The 12,247-nt window shown below is 52.3% G+C and overlaps 2 protein-coding genes across 2 annotated transcripts in view; one reads left to right on the forward strand and one right to left on the reverse strand.

The window, feature by feature from the left end:
* The first annotated feature begins 294 nt into the window (after positions 1–294).
* On the forward strand, positions 295–2,990 carry nipsnap3a (nipsnap homolog 3A (C. elegans)). Its single transcript, XM_041047520.1, has 6 exons — positions 295–450; positions 1,462–1,669; positions 1,764–1,925; positions 2,083–2,232; positions 2,447–2,533; positions 2,757–2,990. Exons 1-6 carry the CDS (start codon positions 391–393, stop codon positions 2,831–2,833), a joined length of 744 nt encoding a protein of 247 aa, XP_040903454.1. The 5' UTR covers positions 295–390; the 3' UTR covers positions 2,834–2,990.
* Positions 2,991–3,125: 135 nt separating this feature from the next.
* The window catches only part of abca1b (ATP-binding cassette, sub-family A (ABC1), member 1B), a 29,744-nt gene continuing 20,622 nt past the window's right edge, over positions 3,126–12,247 (reverse strand). Inside the window, exons 23-49 of the mRNA XM_041047519.1 lie at positions 12,154–12,229; positions 11,822–12,072; positions 11,618–11,669; positions 11,408–11,533; positions 10,891–11,039; positions 10,677–10,801; positions 10,484–10,582; positions 10,204–10,393; positions 9,992–10,086; positions 9,865–9,897; positions 9,670–9,775; positions 9,300–9,374; positions 8,931–9,100; positions 8,604–8,781; positions 8,382–8,497; positions 7,753–7,897; positions 7,554–7,677; positions 7,334–7,463; positions 7,024–7,150; positions 6,721–6,783; positions 6,382–6,488; positions 5,872–6,013; positions 5,532–5,666; positions 5,023–5,126; positions 4,694–4,786; positions 4,315–4,558; positions 3,126–4,124 (exon numbers count right to left, since the gene is read on the reverse strand). Of these exons, the coding sequence (XP_040903453.1) occupies positions 3,972–4,124; positions 4,315–4,558; positions 4,694–4,786; positions 5,023–5,126; positions 5,532–5,666; positions 5,872–6,013; positions 6,382–6,488; positions 6,721–6,783; positions 7,024–7,150; positions 7,334–7,463; positions 7,554–7,677; positions 7,753–7,897; positions 8,382–8,497; positions 8,604–8,781; positions 8,931–9,100; positions 9,300–9,374; positions 9,670–9,775; positions 9,865–9,897; positions 9,992–10,086; positions 10,204–10,393; positions 10,484–10,582; positions 10,677–10,801; positions 10,891–11,039; positions 11,408–11,533; positions 11,618–11,669; positions 11,822–12,072; positions 12,154–12,229 (3,408 nt within the window). The 3' untranslated portion in view covers positions 3,126–3,971. The remainder of the gene's footprint in view (positions 4,125–4,314; positions 4,559–4,693; positions 4,787–5,022; positions 5,127–5,531; positions 5,667–5,871; positions 6,014–6,381; positions 6,489–6,720; positions 6,784–7,023; positions 7,151–7,333; positions 7,464–7,553; positions 7,678–7,752; positions 7,898–8,381; positions 8,498–8,603; positions 8,782–8,930; positions 9,101–9,299; positions 9,375–9,669; positions 9,776–9,864; positions 9,898–9,991; positions 10,087–10,203; positions 10,394–10,483; positions 10,583–10,676; positions 10,802–10,890; positions 11,040–11,407; positions 11,534–11,617; positions 11,670–11,821; positions 12,073–12,153; positions 12,230–12,247) is intronic.

The raw sequence follows: 12,247 nt of genomic DNA on the forward strand, positions 1-12,247 counted from the left end.
AAAATAAGTAAAAGAATAATCAATAAATAAAACATCACCGTGACGTCACAGCTCTCGTCAAGTTGAGAAGAGACAATGGAGACAGGAGGTCTCACTCTGTCCCCACAAAGTCAGGAGGATTCAGGTTAATTTCCCCCAGAGGGTTAAAGACTCGCGCTGCTGGAATAAGAGTAAACAGAAGGATGATTTGATTTGATTAATTTACTCTTCCGGTCACATCTGTCCTCTCAGACTCTCTACAACTTTATTTTAGACTCCGTGTTCCGCTGTCCTGTTTCCTGCTGCAGGTCATGAGGCTGTCTCTCTGGGCGGAGTGAGACCTCTCGTCCTCAGAGGATCTCTGAACCTCAGAACTTCCTCTGTGCTCGTTTCTCTCACTTCACTTTCAGGATGTTGAGGTTGAGAAGCTCCGTGCTGAGATCAGCTGCTGTGCTGATCACACCTGCTCAGGTGAGTTTAACTCTAACTAATCAGAACCTGAGCTGGACGAAGCCTGACCTCAGCTCTCAGGCCTCGCTGACCTGAAGAGGCCACAGATCCAGGCAGAGTCATCCTCTGACCACACAGTGTGTGTGTGTGTGTGTGTGTGTGTGTGTGTGTGTGTGAGTGAGTGAGTGTGTGTGTGTGTGTGTGAGTGAGTGTGTGAGTGTGTGTGTGTGTGTGTGTGTGTGTGAGTGTGAGTGAGTGTGTGTGTGTGTGTGTGAGTGTTAGTGTGTGTGTTTGTTGTTTGTTTACACGGGTGTGTGTAAACACACACACACCTGCAGTGTTCCTGACACAGTCTCTGCTTCTGATTGGTGAAGTTTCATTTTTGGGAATTTTGTGATTTGTCGTTGATCTTTGGACTCGTCAGAGTTTAAAATTAACCAGCTGAGGGGCCCCGGGAGAGACCAGGTCACCTGAACCTGAACACACACACACTCACTCACACACACTCACACACACACACACACACACACACACTCACACACACACACACCCACTCACACACACACACACACACACACACACACTCACACACACTCACACACACTCACACACTCACACACACACACTCACTCGCACACACACACACACACTCACACACACACACACACTCACACACACACACACACTGTAATGTTTTCTCTTGGTCACCAGGTGGCAGCAGAAACTTTAATATTCACAAACTCAGCATGTTAATAAATCAGGTTTATTTATTTCTTTATTTGTCATCAACACAAATAACAACAACAACAATAGTAAGAAGAAGAAATTGTTCAAGAACAAACTGAGAGAAAGAAAAACAGGCCGGTGTTTGAAGCAGAGCTCAGATTAAAAACCACTCAGCTAAACTGAGCGGGACCAGAAAACCAGTCAGACCAGTGGACTGTCCAGTCTGAGCACTGGACCCTGGACTCTGGCCCACTACCAGTGTCGCGTTCAGGTCTCACATCCTCGGGGGTCTCCTCTTCTCTGCAGCCTCGTGTGCACCTCTCCACCGGGCCCCAGCAGAAACACAAAACCTTTTATGAGTTCCGTACCTACTGCATCCGCCCAGACCAGAACTCCGCCTTCCTCAAACTGACCAATGAGAAGATCCACCTGCGCACCGCCCACTCCGAGCTGATTGGCTACTGGAGCGTGGAGTATGGTGGTCTGAACCAGGTCTTCCACATATGGAAGTATGGTGAGGACATTCTTCTTTTGTTTACAGGTTTTTCTTCTTCATGGGATTTTTACAGTGTTTACCCCCCATCCCCCTCTCCCCCCTCCCCCCTCAGACAGTTACTCTCAGCGGGCAGCCGTTCGGGCAGCCTTGGCTCAGGACCCCACCTGGATCTCAGAGTACATCTCCAAGGCCATACCAATGCTGACATCTCAGGACAACGAGGTCACCTACCTGGTTCCCTGGAGCCGCCTGCAGAGGCCGCCACAGGAGGGCGGTAAGCCCCGCCCCCCACACTGTAAAAAGTGAATAACTGCTTTGGGGAAGGAGGGTCGCCCCCCCCACAGCCCCCCTGCCCCAGAGCCTGTAGTGCATGTGCATGTTTGTGTGTGTGTTTGGTCACGTCAGCTTTGTAAAGCAGGTGTGTGTTCCAGGTGTCTACGAGCTGGTTTCTTACCAGATGCGTCCTGGTGGTCCAGCGGTTTGGGGCAAAGCCTTCCAAGGTGCTTTAACTTCCCATGATGCACCGAGGTACGGCAAGCTGGTGGGAGCTTTCCACAACGAGTTCGGCCAGCTGAACAGAGGTACACTGTAAAACAACAACAACAACAACCAGCCACAAACACGTGCAGGTCTCTCAGACTGTTCACTGAGGACACCACGAAGACACTAAAGCTTCACTGAACCTTCTGGGCCTCCTGCAGTGTCCACTTTCCAGTGTCCAATGTCCATGGACAGTTTCACTGTTTGTAGTGTGTAACATGTGCGCTGTGTGTGTGTGTGTTGTCTCTCGGACAGTTCACGCCCTCTGGTGGTTCGAGAGCGCCGACCAGCGAGCTGAACTTCGGCACAAAGCTCACACTGATGCCAGAGTGGTTGCTGCAGGTGAGACCCCGAGACCCCGCCCACTGTGACAGTGATATCATAATGCCTGTGACGTCATCAGTCATACACGGCACAGAGTGATGAGGTTGCACGCGTTTATCACGTCTGAATAATTACAAACCAACCAGTTGATCAGCGTCGTCACTGATTGGCTGATTCCTGTTGATCACCTGAAATCGTTCAATAATCAATCGCATCACTAACAGGCCTCTCTCTCTCTCAGTCAGAGACAGCGTCGTCCATCTGGACTCTCAGAAGAATAAACTCATGCTTCCCTGTCCTTTCTCTCCAATGAAGTGACTTCCTGTCCTCACACCTGTGTCTCCCCGGCAACAGAGACAGGCGCTTAGCGAAGGACTGAGCCAATCCTGTGTCTGAATGTGGAGGGGGCGGAGCAGTCGGTGTGTGTGTGTGTGTGAACTCAGAATCACAGAAAAATAAAACTCGCTCAGAAACAGTTTGTCTCCTGTGTCCATCACCAGTGTTTGTCACAGTATGTCTTACGCGTGGACACGCGTCAGAGAACGATTGACACATTCTGTCTCCAGGATCAGAGATTGGACTCAGAGGTCAAAGTTCAGAGCTGTGTGGGATTAAAGAGACAGCAGACGCAGTAGATTTGTTCCATTTTAATGTGAGTTGTTCAGGGTCAGTAACAGTTTTTCTTCCCATCATCCTTTTCTGTCACATTAACCAACGATTTCCTGTCGATCAGAGAATAAAAAGGTTTTATCAGCAGCTGGAGCCGCTTCCCCCCGAGCAGGCGTCGCAGTGTCGCCCCCCGCTGGTCCGACTCAGAACAGCAGCTCAGACACAAAACACCAGGGAGAATCAATGATCAACCAGTGATCAACCAGCGAGCGATCAGCTGCTGACTGTTCAATACTGTAGTGTGCTGCGAGGAGCTGATGAGGTATTTCACTGTTTCACACCCAGACTAACAAACCTGCTCCTTTTATCATTTCTTAAAAAAAACTATAAAATCAATCAACTCTTCTCTCCTTAGTATCGAGCCCTCTGATTGGCTGTTAAACACTACAGGAAACAGTAATGCCACACAAAGTAAAACGACAAATTACACGTTTCTGTTCAGCTACACGTATAAATAAAAGTCTGACAGTAAAAAACGGAATCACACGTTTCTCAGAAAGTGATTTTGCAGTCGAGCCCTCGGCCGTTTGAAATGATTTGGATTCAACAAAGACCCTGACGAGTCCAATCAGAGGAGAACGCCTCCGCACCGCCGAGGAGCTGCGGGCGCGTGGCTCGCCGCCTCCACGGGAAATCATTTGCATTGACTGGCATGAGGCAGCAGGTGACTCCGCCCACTAATCGGTATGACATCACAACAGGGGAGTGGGGCGTCCTCTCTGCCGCAGGGTTGAGTCCAGGCCGGAGCTCCGGCCTCCTGATGTCACACGGTCACATGATTGCAAGGTCACATGACACTCTCCGTCAGTCCGCCCACCCCCTCGGCGGCTCCTGGGTTTGAGCTGAGCGTTGGAATATCAACGGAGACGTCCTTCCGTCTCACAGAGTTGTCTTTGGAGTGATAGTCGTCGCTCTGGTCCTTCGCAAAGTTCACGAACACCTGAAATCACACACATTTCCCACCAGCCCCGTTACCTTCCTGTCCTGCACTGCCCCCCTCATCTGCCCCCACCCCCAAAACCTCCAGACCAGCTGCAGTTACCCCCATCCCCATCAATGATGACATCACTGCACCGATAAACTGAGGAGGAAAGTCTACAGCGCCGCGTGACACGTGTGTGTGTGTGTACCTGGTCCAGCGTGGTCTGAGTGACGGAGTAGTCTTCGATCCTGAGTGTCTCTTTATTTTTGGCCAGGATGGAGAAGATGTGAGCGAGCGAGGTGAGCGACGACGGCAGCTGATACTGCAGCATGTTCCTGTGCTTCTCCTTCAGCGTGCTGCCGCTCAGCTCGCTCTCTATGAACTTCATGACGGGCAGCAGGGCGGGGTCGGGCCCCGCCACCCGCAGGATGATGGTGTAACCGTCCCCGAACCTGAGGGTCAGAGGCAGCGTTAAGAACGAAGGTCCACGGCAACAGTGGAGTCGAGGAGTCGTCACACAACAGTGAGTCAGCAGCTCAGCTGACGTGGCATCCACAGACATTTTATTTTGAAATTCAACGTCTTACCTGTTCTTCAGGTGTTGGACGCTGCCGAGACACCTGAACCTGCCGTTCACCATGATGGCCATCCTGGTACACAAAGCCTCACACTCCTCCATACTGCACACACACACAGAGACACACACAGACACACACAGTTAATATACAGGACTCAGGCTCTGTTCACACCTGTCACCTGCGTCTCAGGTGAAACAAAGAACCTCCCCATCGACTGAGGACACACCATCTTCCTGTCCTCAGGTGTGTGTCTCCTGGTTGGACAGCTGTCCTACCAGTGTGAGGAGACGTAAGAACACCAGGAATAAAACACAGAGGTCACAGGTAGCGTCCCTTACCTGTGCGAGGTGAGGACGACCGAGCGTCCCTCCTTGATGACGCTGTGGATGCAGTTCCACAGGGCCCGGCGAGCTTTGGGGTCCATCCCGGTGGTGGGCTCGTCCTGTAACAAGGAGGACAGCCAGGCTGAGGTTGGCCCACAGGTGGAGCAGGAAGCACAGGCTGAAGGTGAGGAGGAGGGGGAGGAGCATCGTGTGAGCTCCACCTCCACCTGACTAACTCCTCTTCTGTCCCTGGTGTAAACCTCCCTCTGTCTCTCGTCTTCTGTCCTCAGGAAACAGCAGCAGCTCCTTTTAATCCCCCCCAGCCTACACCCCCCCCCCCCCCCCCTCCAAATCCTGCTGAGCTGCTCTCTGATTGGCTAAGAGTGGTGTGGTGCTGTTGTGTAACTGTGTTGTGCTCTGGAGCTTTAACTCTCAGCTGCACCTTCTGTTTCTTCACTGTGTGAAACAGTAGAAGAAGAAGAAGAAGAAGAAGAAGAGGAGGAGGAGGAGGAGGAAGACGTTACCAGGAAGACGACAGGTGGCGCTCCGATCAGAGCCATCGCGGTGGACAGCTTCCTCATGTTTCCCCCGCTGTAACTTCCTGCTGCTTTGTCAGCGTACTTCACCAAACCCAGCTTCCTGATCCCCCACTCCGCCACCTGTCAATCAAACACATCAACATCATCAGCGTGACTGTGTCGTCTTCATCCGTCGCACGGCGAGTCGCACAACGCACACACCGCAAAGTCAGAGCCATGAAGTGTCCGTACACACTTAATATATGAAGTACAGTGTGTGTGGTGCAGAGTGTGTAGTACTGAGCACACACTGTGCGCTGTGTGTTTTGTGTGTGTTCACACTCACGTCGCACACTTCCTTCTCGGGGACTCCTCTGAGGATGGCGTACAGCTCCAGGTGCTCTCTTCCTGTCAGCAGCTCGTTGACGGCGTCAAACTGAGGACAGTATCCCATGTTCTGATGCACCTCGTCGATCTCCCGCAGGATGCTACACACAGACACACACACCCTAACCTTAATGAAGTGTCACATGGTGAGGTCACATGATGCACGGAGGGTTTGAAACACGAAGCTTTGATTGTGACTGTGGCGGCGCAGCAGAGGTCACATCCTGTTCAGGCCCAAACCATGGAAACGGAGGTTTTCAGGTCTCAGTTAATCCTCTGCTGCTGGAACCAGGTCAATCCCCGAGTCCAGCAACACAACAACAACACAACAACAACACAGGACCCAGTGTTCAGGTTCACTTCAGGTCCTGAACTCAGCCGCTCTCACACAACAAGAGTTCAGTTCATAAAAGCATCAGAGGAGCTGATCTGAGATCAGGAAATACCCCGCTCTGACCTCTGACCTCACCTCTTCCCGGCCAGGAAGGCCTCTCCGCTCGTCACCACCGTGTCTCCCGTCAGCATCTTAAACGTCGTCGTCTTCCCCGCTCCGTTCACACCGAGGAGGCCGAAACACTGAGACACACAGAGACACACAGACAGACACAGAGACACACACACAGAGACACACACACAGAGACACACGCAGAGACACACACACAGACACACACATACAGACACACACACAGACACACACACATAGACACACACGCAGAGACACACACACACACACACACTCGTTATCATATCTGATTTAAAGTGTGTGTGTGATATCTCGTCCAGCAGTAGATGGAGGACCTGGTCTCACCTCTCCAGGAGGAATCCCCACACACAGTCGGTCCACAGCTGGTTTCTGCTTCCTCTTAAACACCTGCAGGACACGGTGGTGGAGGGGGGAGGGGCGGGGAGGGGGAGGGGGGGGGGGTACATTTTAAATGCTCAAATGTAATTGGCTGATTTAACGCTCGACCTAACGACCCCTGTAACTCTGGACTTTCACTGGGTGAACTTCTCACCTCACTGCAGTGATGTACAGGTGTACTCTGTACACTGTGACATCACTGATGATGTTTACAGGTGTGACTCTCTGGCGCCAGGTTGGATCACGTACCTTGGTGAGCTGACGGAGCTCCAGGATGTCTCCCTGTCCGAGGCCGTGGACGATCCTCTGTCTCTCTCGGGCCACGTCCTCGTCCTCCTCGCCCAGTGCTCCCAGTTTGGTGAGTTTACTGACCGACCTGCAGACACACACACACACAGACTGACTGACTGCCCCGTCCTGCTTACTTCGGTTTGTTCTGCTGCCCCCTGGAGGACAAACAGATGTGTGTGTGTGTGTGTGTGTGTGTGTGTCTGTGTGTGTGTGTGTGTGTGTCTCTGTGTGTGTGTGTGTGTGTGTGTGTGTGTGTGTGTGTGTGTACCTGGGCTTGATGCAGAATCTGTACTGGATGAGGACGGTGATGATGAAGAACACCACTCCCTCCACAGCCATGGCAAACAGGTTTTTTCCGACCATGTCCCAGTCCAGAGGAGAGCGGAACCTGTTCTCACCTGAAACACAACAACAGGTGAGACGAACCTCAGACCGATCCAAACCCACAGAGGGAAATTCACAGGAAGGTCTGAGTCTGCGTCTGTTACCGAATCTCTCCAGGGCGTCGGCCATCGCCTGGTTCTTCACCATGTCGATGAGTCCTCGGCCGAGGCAGAAGTGAGGGAAGATGAGGAGGACGTTCTTCAGGATGTCGTTGATTCCTCCGATCTCCTGAGAGAAACAGGAAGTTAAAGCACAGCCCAGAGGCTTCCTGTTTATCGACCATTAGTTTTGAAACAGACTCACGTTGTTTCCGAACAGCTCCATGACGAAGGTGGAGATGCTGCCGTTGATGCCGATGAGGATGTTCACGCTGGTGAGGACGACGTACGCCGTGCTGGGGATCTTAAAGAAGAAGGAGGCCGGATACATGAGCGGCGTGATCGACCAGCTGAGGAGACAGGAAGCAGGAGAAAAAAGTTCAACAGGATGTTTCCACGGTCGGGTTTGTTAGCGTCCTCAGAGCTAGCGACCGAACAAACGACCTGATTCAGTACACCTGTACAGTGTAGTACAGTGCGGTGCAGTGCTGTACAGTGTGGTGCGGTGCGTTGCGGTGCAGTGCAGTGCTGTACAGTGCGGTACGGTGCGGTACAGTGTTGTGCAGTGCAGTGCGGTGCGGTGCAGCACAGTGCAGTGCGGTGCAGTGCGGTGCGGTGTGGTGCGGTACGGTGCAGTGCAGTACGGTGCGGTGCGGTACGGTGCGGTGCAGTGCAGTGCGGTGCAGTGCGGTGCGGTACAGTGCAGTGCAGTGCAGTGCGGTACAGTGCAGTGCAGTGCAGTGCGGTACAGTGCAGTGCGGTGCAGTGCGGTGTGGTGCGGTGTGGTGCGGTACAGTGCGGTACAGTGCGGTGCGGTACAGTGCAGTCTCTGACCCGTAGAGCAGCAGCAGCAGGGCAAGCACCGGCAAGTTGGTGGAGGAGACGTAGGCTTTTTGTTGGAAACAGATGAAGATGAGGACGACCAGCGTCGCCGGGACGACGTAGTTACACTGCAGAGACACACAAACACATACACATCAACACCTTTGCAGTACACACACCGATGCTGCCTGATAAACACTCTGACTGAGAGGGTGCGCTTGTTCTGCGTCTCACCATGTCCCAGATGAAGTTAGCCACCCAGTAGAGCAGCGGCTGCACTCCGCTGATGAACTGCATGTGTTTGGCTTTACTGACTCTCTCCTGGATGAGGAAGACCACGAAGCTCGCCGGGACGAAGGACATGGCGAAGATCACGCAGATGGACACCAGGACGTCCACAGAGGTCGTTACCCTGGAGACGAGGACCAGGAGGAGGAAGGATTCGATATGTAAATGGTTAAAAAGAGTTTGGACACACCTGCCGCGGTCTGCGCTCTCTCAGGGGAGGTGGTTCAGTTGTACAGGTGTCGTGTGGTGTGTGTTGTCCAGGTGCGTACTCACAGTGCCACCTGGGACAGCTGCTCCTTGGTCAGGTTCAGGGGGTGGTTGAAGGCGCTGATGCCGTACTTGCTGGGGTCTTTGCCCCGGGGCAGGTTTGCTCTCAGGATGCCGTTGTTCATCACGTTGATGAACGCTCCGATGCTGTGCCAGCCTTTGTTGTTGAACCAGATCTGACCACAGTTTAACATTTAATTATCATTTCTTCATGTTTCCACTTCCCTTCATAAACACTTCTGCGTGCAGTGTGTGTGTGTGTGTGGGATTACACACACACACACACACATTAAACAGCTGTTACATAAACCCCCATCTCCTCCCACAGGTGTGCTCAGGTGTTGTGATTCGGAAAAATCTGCAGCTGTCTCTCACCTTGACGTTGTTCTTTGTGTCCAAACCATTGATGAAACCTGACAAACTGTCCAGGAATCGATCTGCAGCAGCTCCCTGCAGCACAAACAACACGTAGCTCATTAAACATTCAACATCTCAGATGAAGTCTGATGCAGGTTGGCGGGTCGTGGTTCTGAGGATTATTTCCTGCGACTAGTTCTTGTCTGATCTGTTGGCGTTTCCTCTGCTCATAAAGTCATCGCCTGTGTTTTCCATTTCCTGTTTGGCTGGTTGCAGCTGTGACTCTGACGTACAGATGTTTTTCATAAACGTGGCTCTGACATGAACGAAGCACTGATGAATAAACCTTTTATCGCTGAAGCTTCGGATCAGCGTCGCTCAAACTCACCTTCTGTAACTCAAAGATCTTCCTGACTCGTTCGATGGCGTCATCGATCTCATTGGCTGGTGGGAGGACCTGTGTGCTCCTGGCGCCCAATGAGAAGCCTCCGTACCTGCAGAGAGAAAAACCTGGTTTGAAATCTGGAAATCTGAAAACAACGGACTCTGAGCTCATTCTTTAAAAGTAAAACCAGACACTGACCTGAACTCATTCACCCAGACTTTGTTCTTCAAGCTGTGAACACAAACATTCAGACAGAAACTTAGAGTTCATGTTTCGGGACATGTCCAGGTGTGTTTTAATCAGGTGAGTCCTCTGAACGTCTCACCTCTTGCCGATGATCTGAGCGTAGGTCTTCACCAGGTAGTCTGAGATGTTTCTTCCCGTCAGGTTCTGCAGAGTGTCGGTTGCACTCAGCTTCATCTGAACAACAGCGAGCGTCAGTCAGTTTATTTTTACAAACATCACATTCACACATTTGACACTGAACATGAGGACATGTGCTGTCTCTGAACATTGGACATCATGTCCCGCTCTGACCTCAGGTGGGGGCAGACCTCCGGCTCCAGGAGGACAGTCCGGCAGCATCTTCTTCTTGCCGTCACAGCTGCAGAAACAGGCCGGAGACGGATCCTCCATGGTCCAGTTTCTGGAGCTGAACAGCTGCTGGACGCTTTCAGGGACGTCAGGAGTGTGCCAGTCCTCATCGCCCATGGTACAGGGAGCCTCTCTGAGGACAAGGGGGAGGCGGAAAGGGAGCATTACGAGACAGACATCGATCATCTGCTCTGATATCGGACTATATCTCTAACCGTCTTACGGGATGGGATGTCCGTCCATGCAGCGGGTCCCAAAGCCTGGAGCGTCCAGCAGAGCAGTCAATAACTTCTGCATGTTGCCGTCTCCAGGAGCGTCATCGCTGACACGAGACAGAAACGGAGGTGGACAGACAATAAATATATTGGAATTATACTGTATGCAAACACTGTGTGAGAGCGTGGGACAGTCCTTACCTGATGAAGGTGACCTGGTCCTCGTACATCCAGGGCTGCAGCTCCAGACCGGGATACTTTCCAAATGGGGGGACAATGAGACTGAAGACCAGAGCGATGCAGACAAACACAGCAGGAAGGACAATCTGAAGAAGACAGAAACATGAAATCCCAGACAAGTTAAAGTGCGTGGGAACCAGCAGGGTCACACGGGGACGTCAGCGCGTCGTTGTACCTGAGCGAAGAAGCCCTTCCTGGAGCGCCGGGCGTACAGGAACCGCTTCCACATCAGAGCCACAAACTGCTGCTTCTTCAGACTCCAGCCCTTCACCTGGTACGAGCCTTTCCCATCAGCACAGTTCAACCAGTCGGTCTCTCTGCACTCTGTCACGACACAGATCACACGGTTACACATCAGCCGCTATAAAAGAAATATCAGCGAGTGAAGCTCTAAGTTCATCTGAGTGTAAACCAGACGTGACCGTGTGACAGTGAAAGACAAACTGGACTGTGGACCAACGCTGACGCAGTGACCTCTGCAGAGAGTCTCTGCCGTTTGCTCTGAGCTGCGACTGCTTCAAACACTCTGACTGATCAGTTTAAAAGCTAGGACGAAAATCCTCTAAAGGACAGAGACACCAGGAGGAGACGAGCACGTGGTCCTCCTACTGTCAATCACTTCATCGCTCCTACGTTTTATCTGCAGGTGTCAGTGTGTGTCAGTGTGTGTGTCAGTGTGTGTTATTGTGTACCAGGATCTCCGTCGGAGTCGTTGCAGTCGTTGTTGTCGTCCTCCGTTAAAGGTCTCAGGCAGCTCTGATGGTCTCCTCCGCCGAAGGCGTGAGTCCTCCTCCGCCTCCGAACAGGAAGTGTCCCGTCTGAACACACACACAAAGTGTAAGATTTCAAGTTTAGAAACTCTTAATTTGAAATGACAGCTGAGGTCAGAGGTCGCTCCTCACCTGAGGGCACTTCGGTGTCGACTCCGTTGTCTTCGGCCACTTTCAGGAAAATCTACGGAAACGAGAAACATAATTTAGTTTGATTTGTTTCGACTCGTTTTTCCTCCTCTGTGTTTCCTTGAATTCTTTCATTTCAAAACATGTTTTCAGATCGTGACTCAGCTCAGTCACACTGAAGCTTAGTGAGGAGAAAAGACGCCCCACCTCCTCCAGCGTGGTGTCCGACACTCCGTAGCTGGAGATACCGAGGTCGGGCAGCTTCTCGTCCAGGTCTTTGAAGAGCTCCACGAAGGCTCCGTCCTTGGCGGCGCTGTAGGGAAGGACATAGGTCAGCTCGTGTCCCAGGTCTTCCACCAGACGGGCAGCGGGGACATGACGCAGGATCAGACTGGAGACCACAGACACGTCCGGGGGGGCGAAAGGGACATCACAAATGGACGCCGCGGGGCCGTTCTCTGAGGACAGAGACAAAAGACACAGATCAGATCCACCCGAAGGTGAATGAATCAAACACCCTGTAGGAGCAGAGAGCTCACCGGTGGGGGCAGCCTCACTTTCATGTTCGCTGCCGAGTCCTGCGTCACTGCTGCTGACCGAGGCGCACTCCTCCTCCTGAGACACACAACACAA

This window comes from Toxotes jaculatrix, chromosome 10 (genome assembly GCF_017976425.1).
Source record: "Toxotes jaculatrix isolate fToxJac2 chromosome 10, fToxJac2.pri, whole genome shotgun sequence".
NCBI lineage: Eukaryota > Metazoa > Chordata > Actinopteri > Toxotidae > Toxotes > Toxotes jaculatrix.

Bases quoted from the DNA above. Each gene is read 5' to 3' on its own strand.
- nipsnap3a (XM_041047520.1), top strand. From the start codon at position 391: ATGTTGAGGTTGAGAAGCTCCGTGCTGAGATCAGCTGCTGTGCTGATC. The intron at 1,926-2,082 runs GTAAGCCCCGCC...TGTGTGTTCCAG, and splicing joins GAGGCCGCCACAGGAGGGCG to GTGTCTACGAGCTGGTTTCT. The intron at 2,233-2,446 runs GTACACTGTAAA...TCTCTCGGACAG, and splicing joins GTTCGGCCAGCTGAACAGAG to TTCACGCCCTCTGGTGGTTC.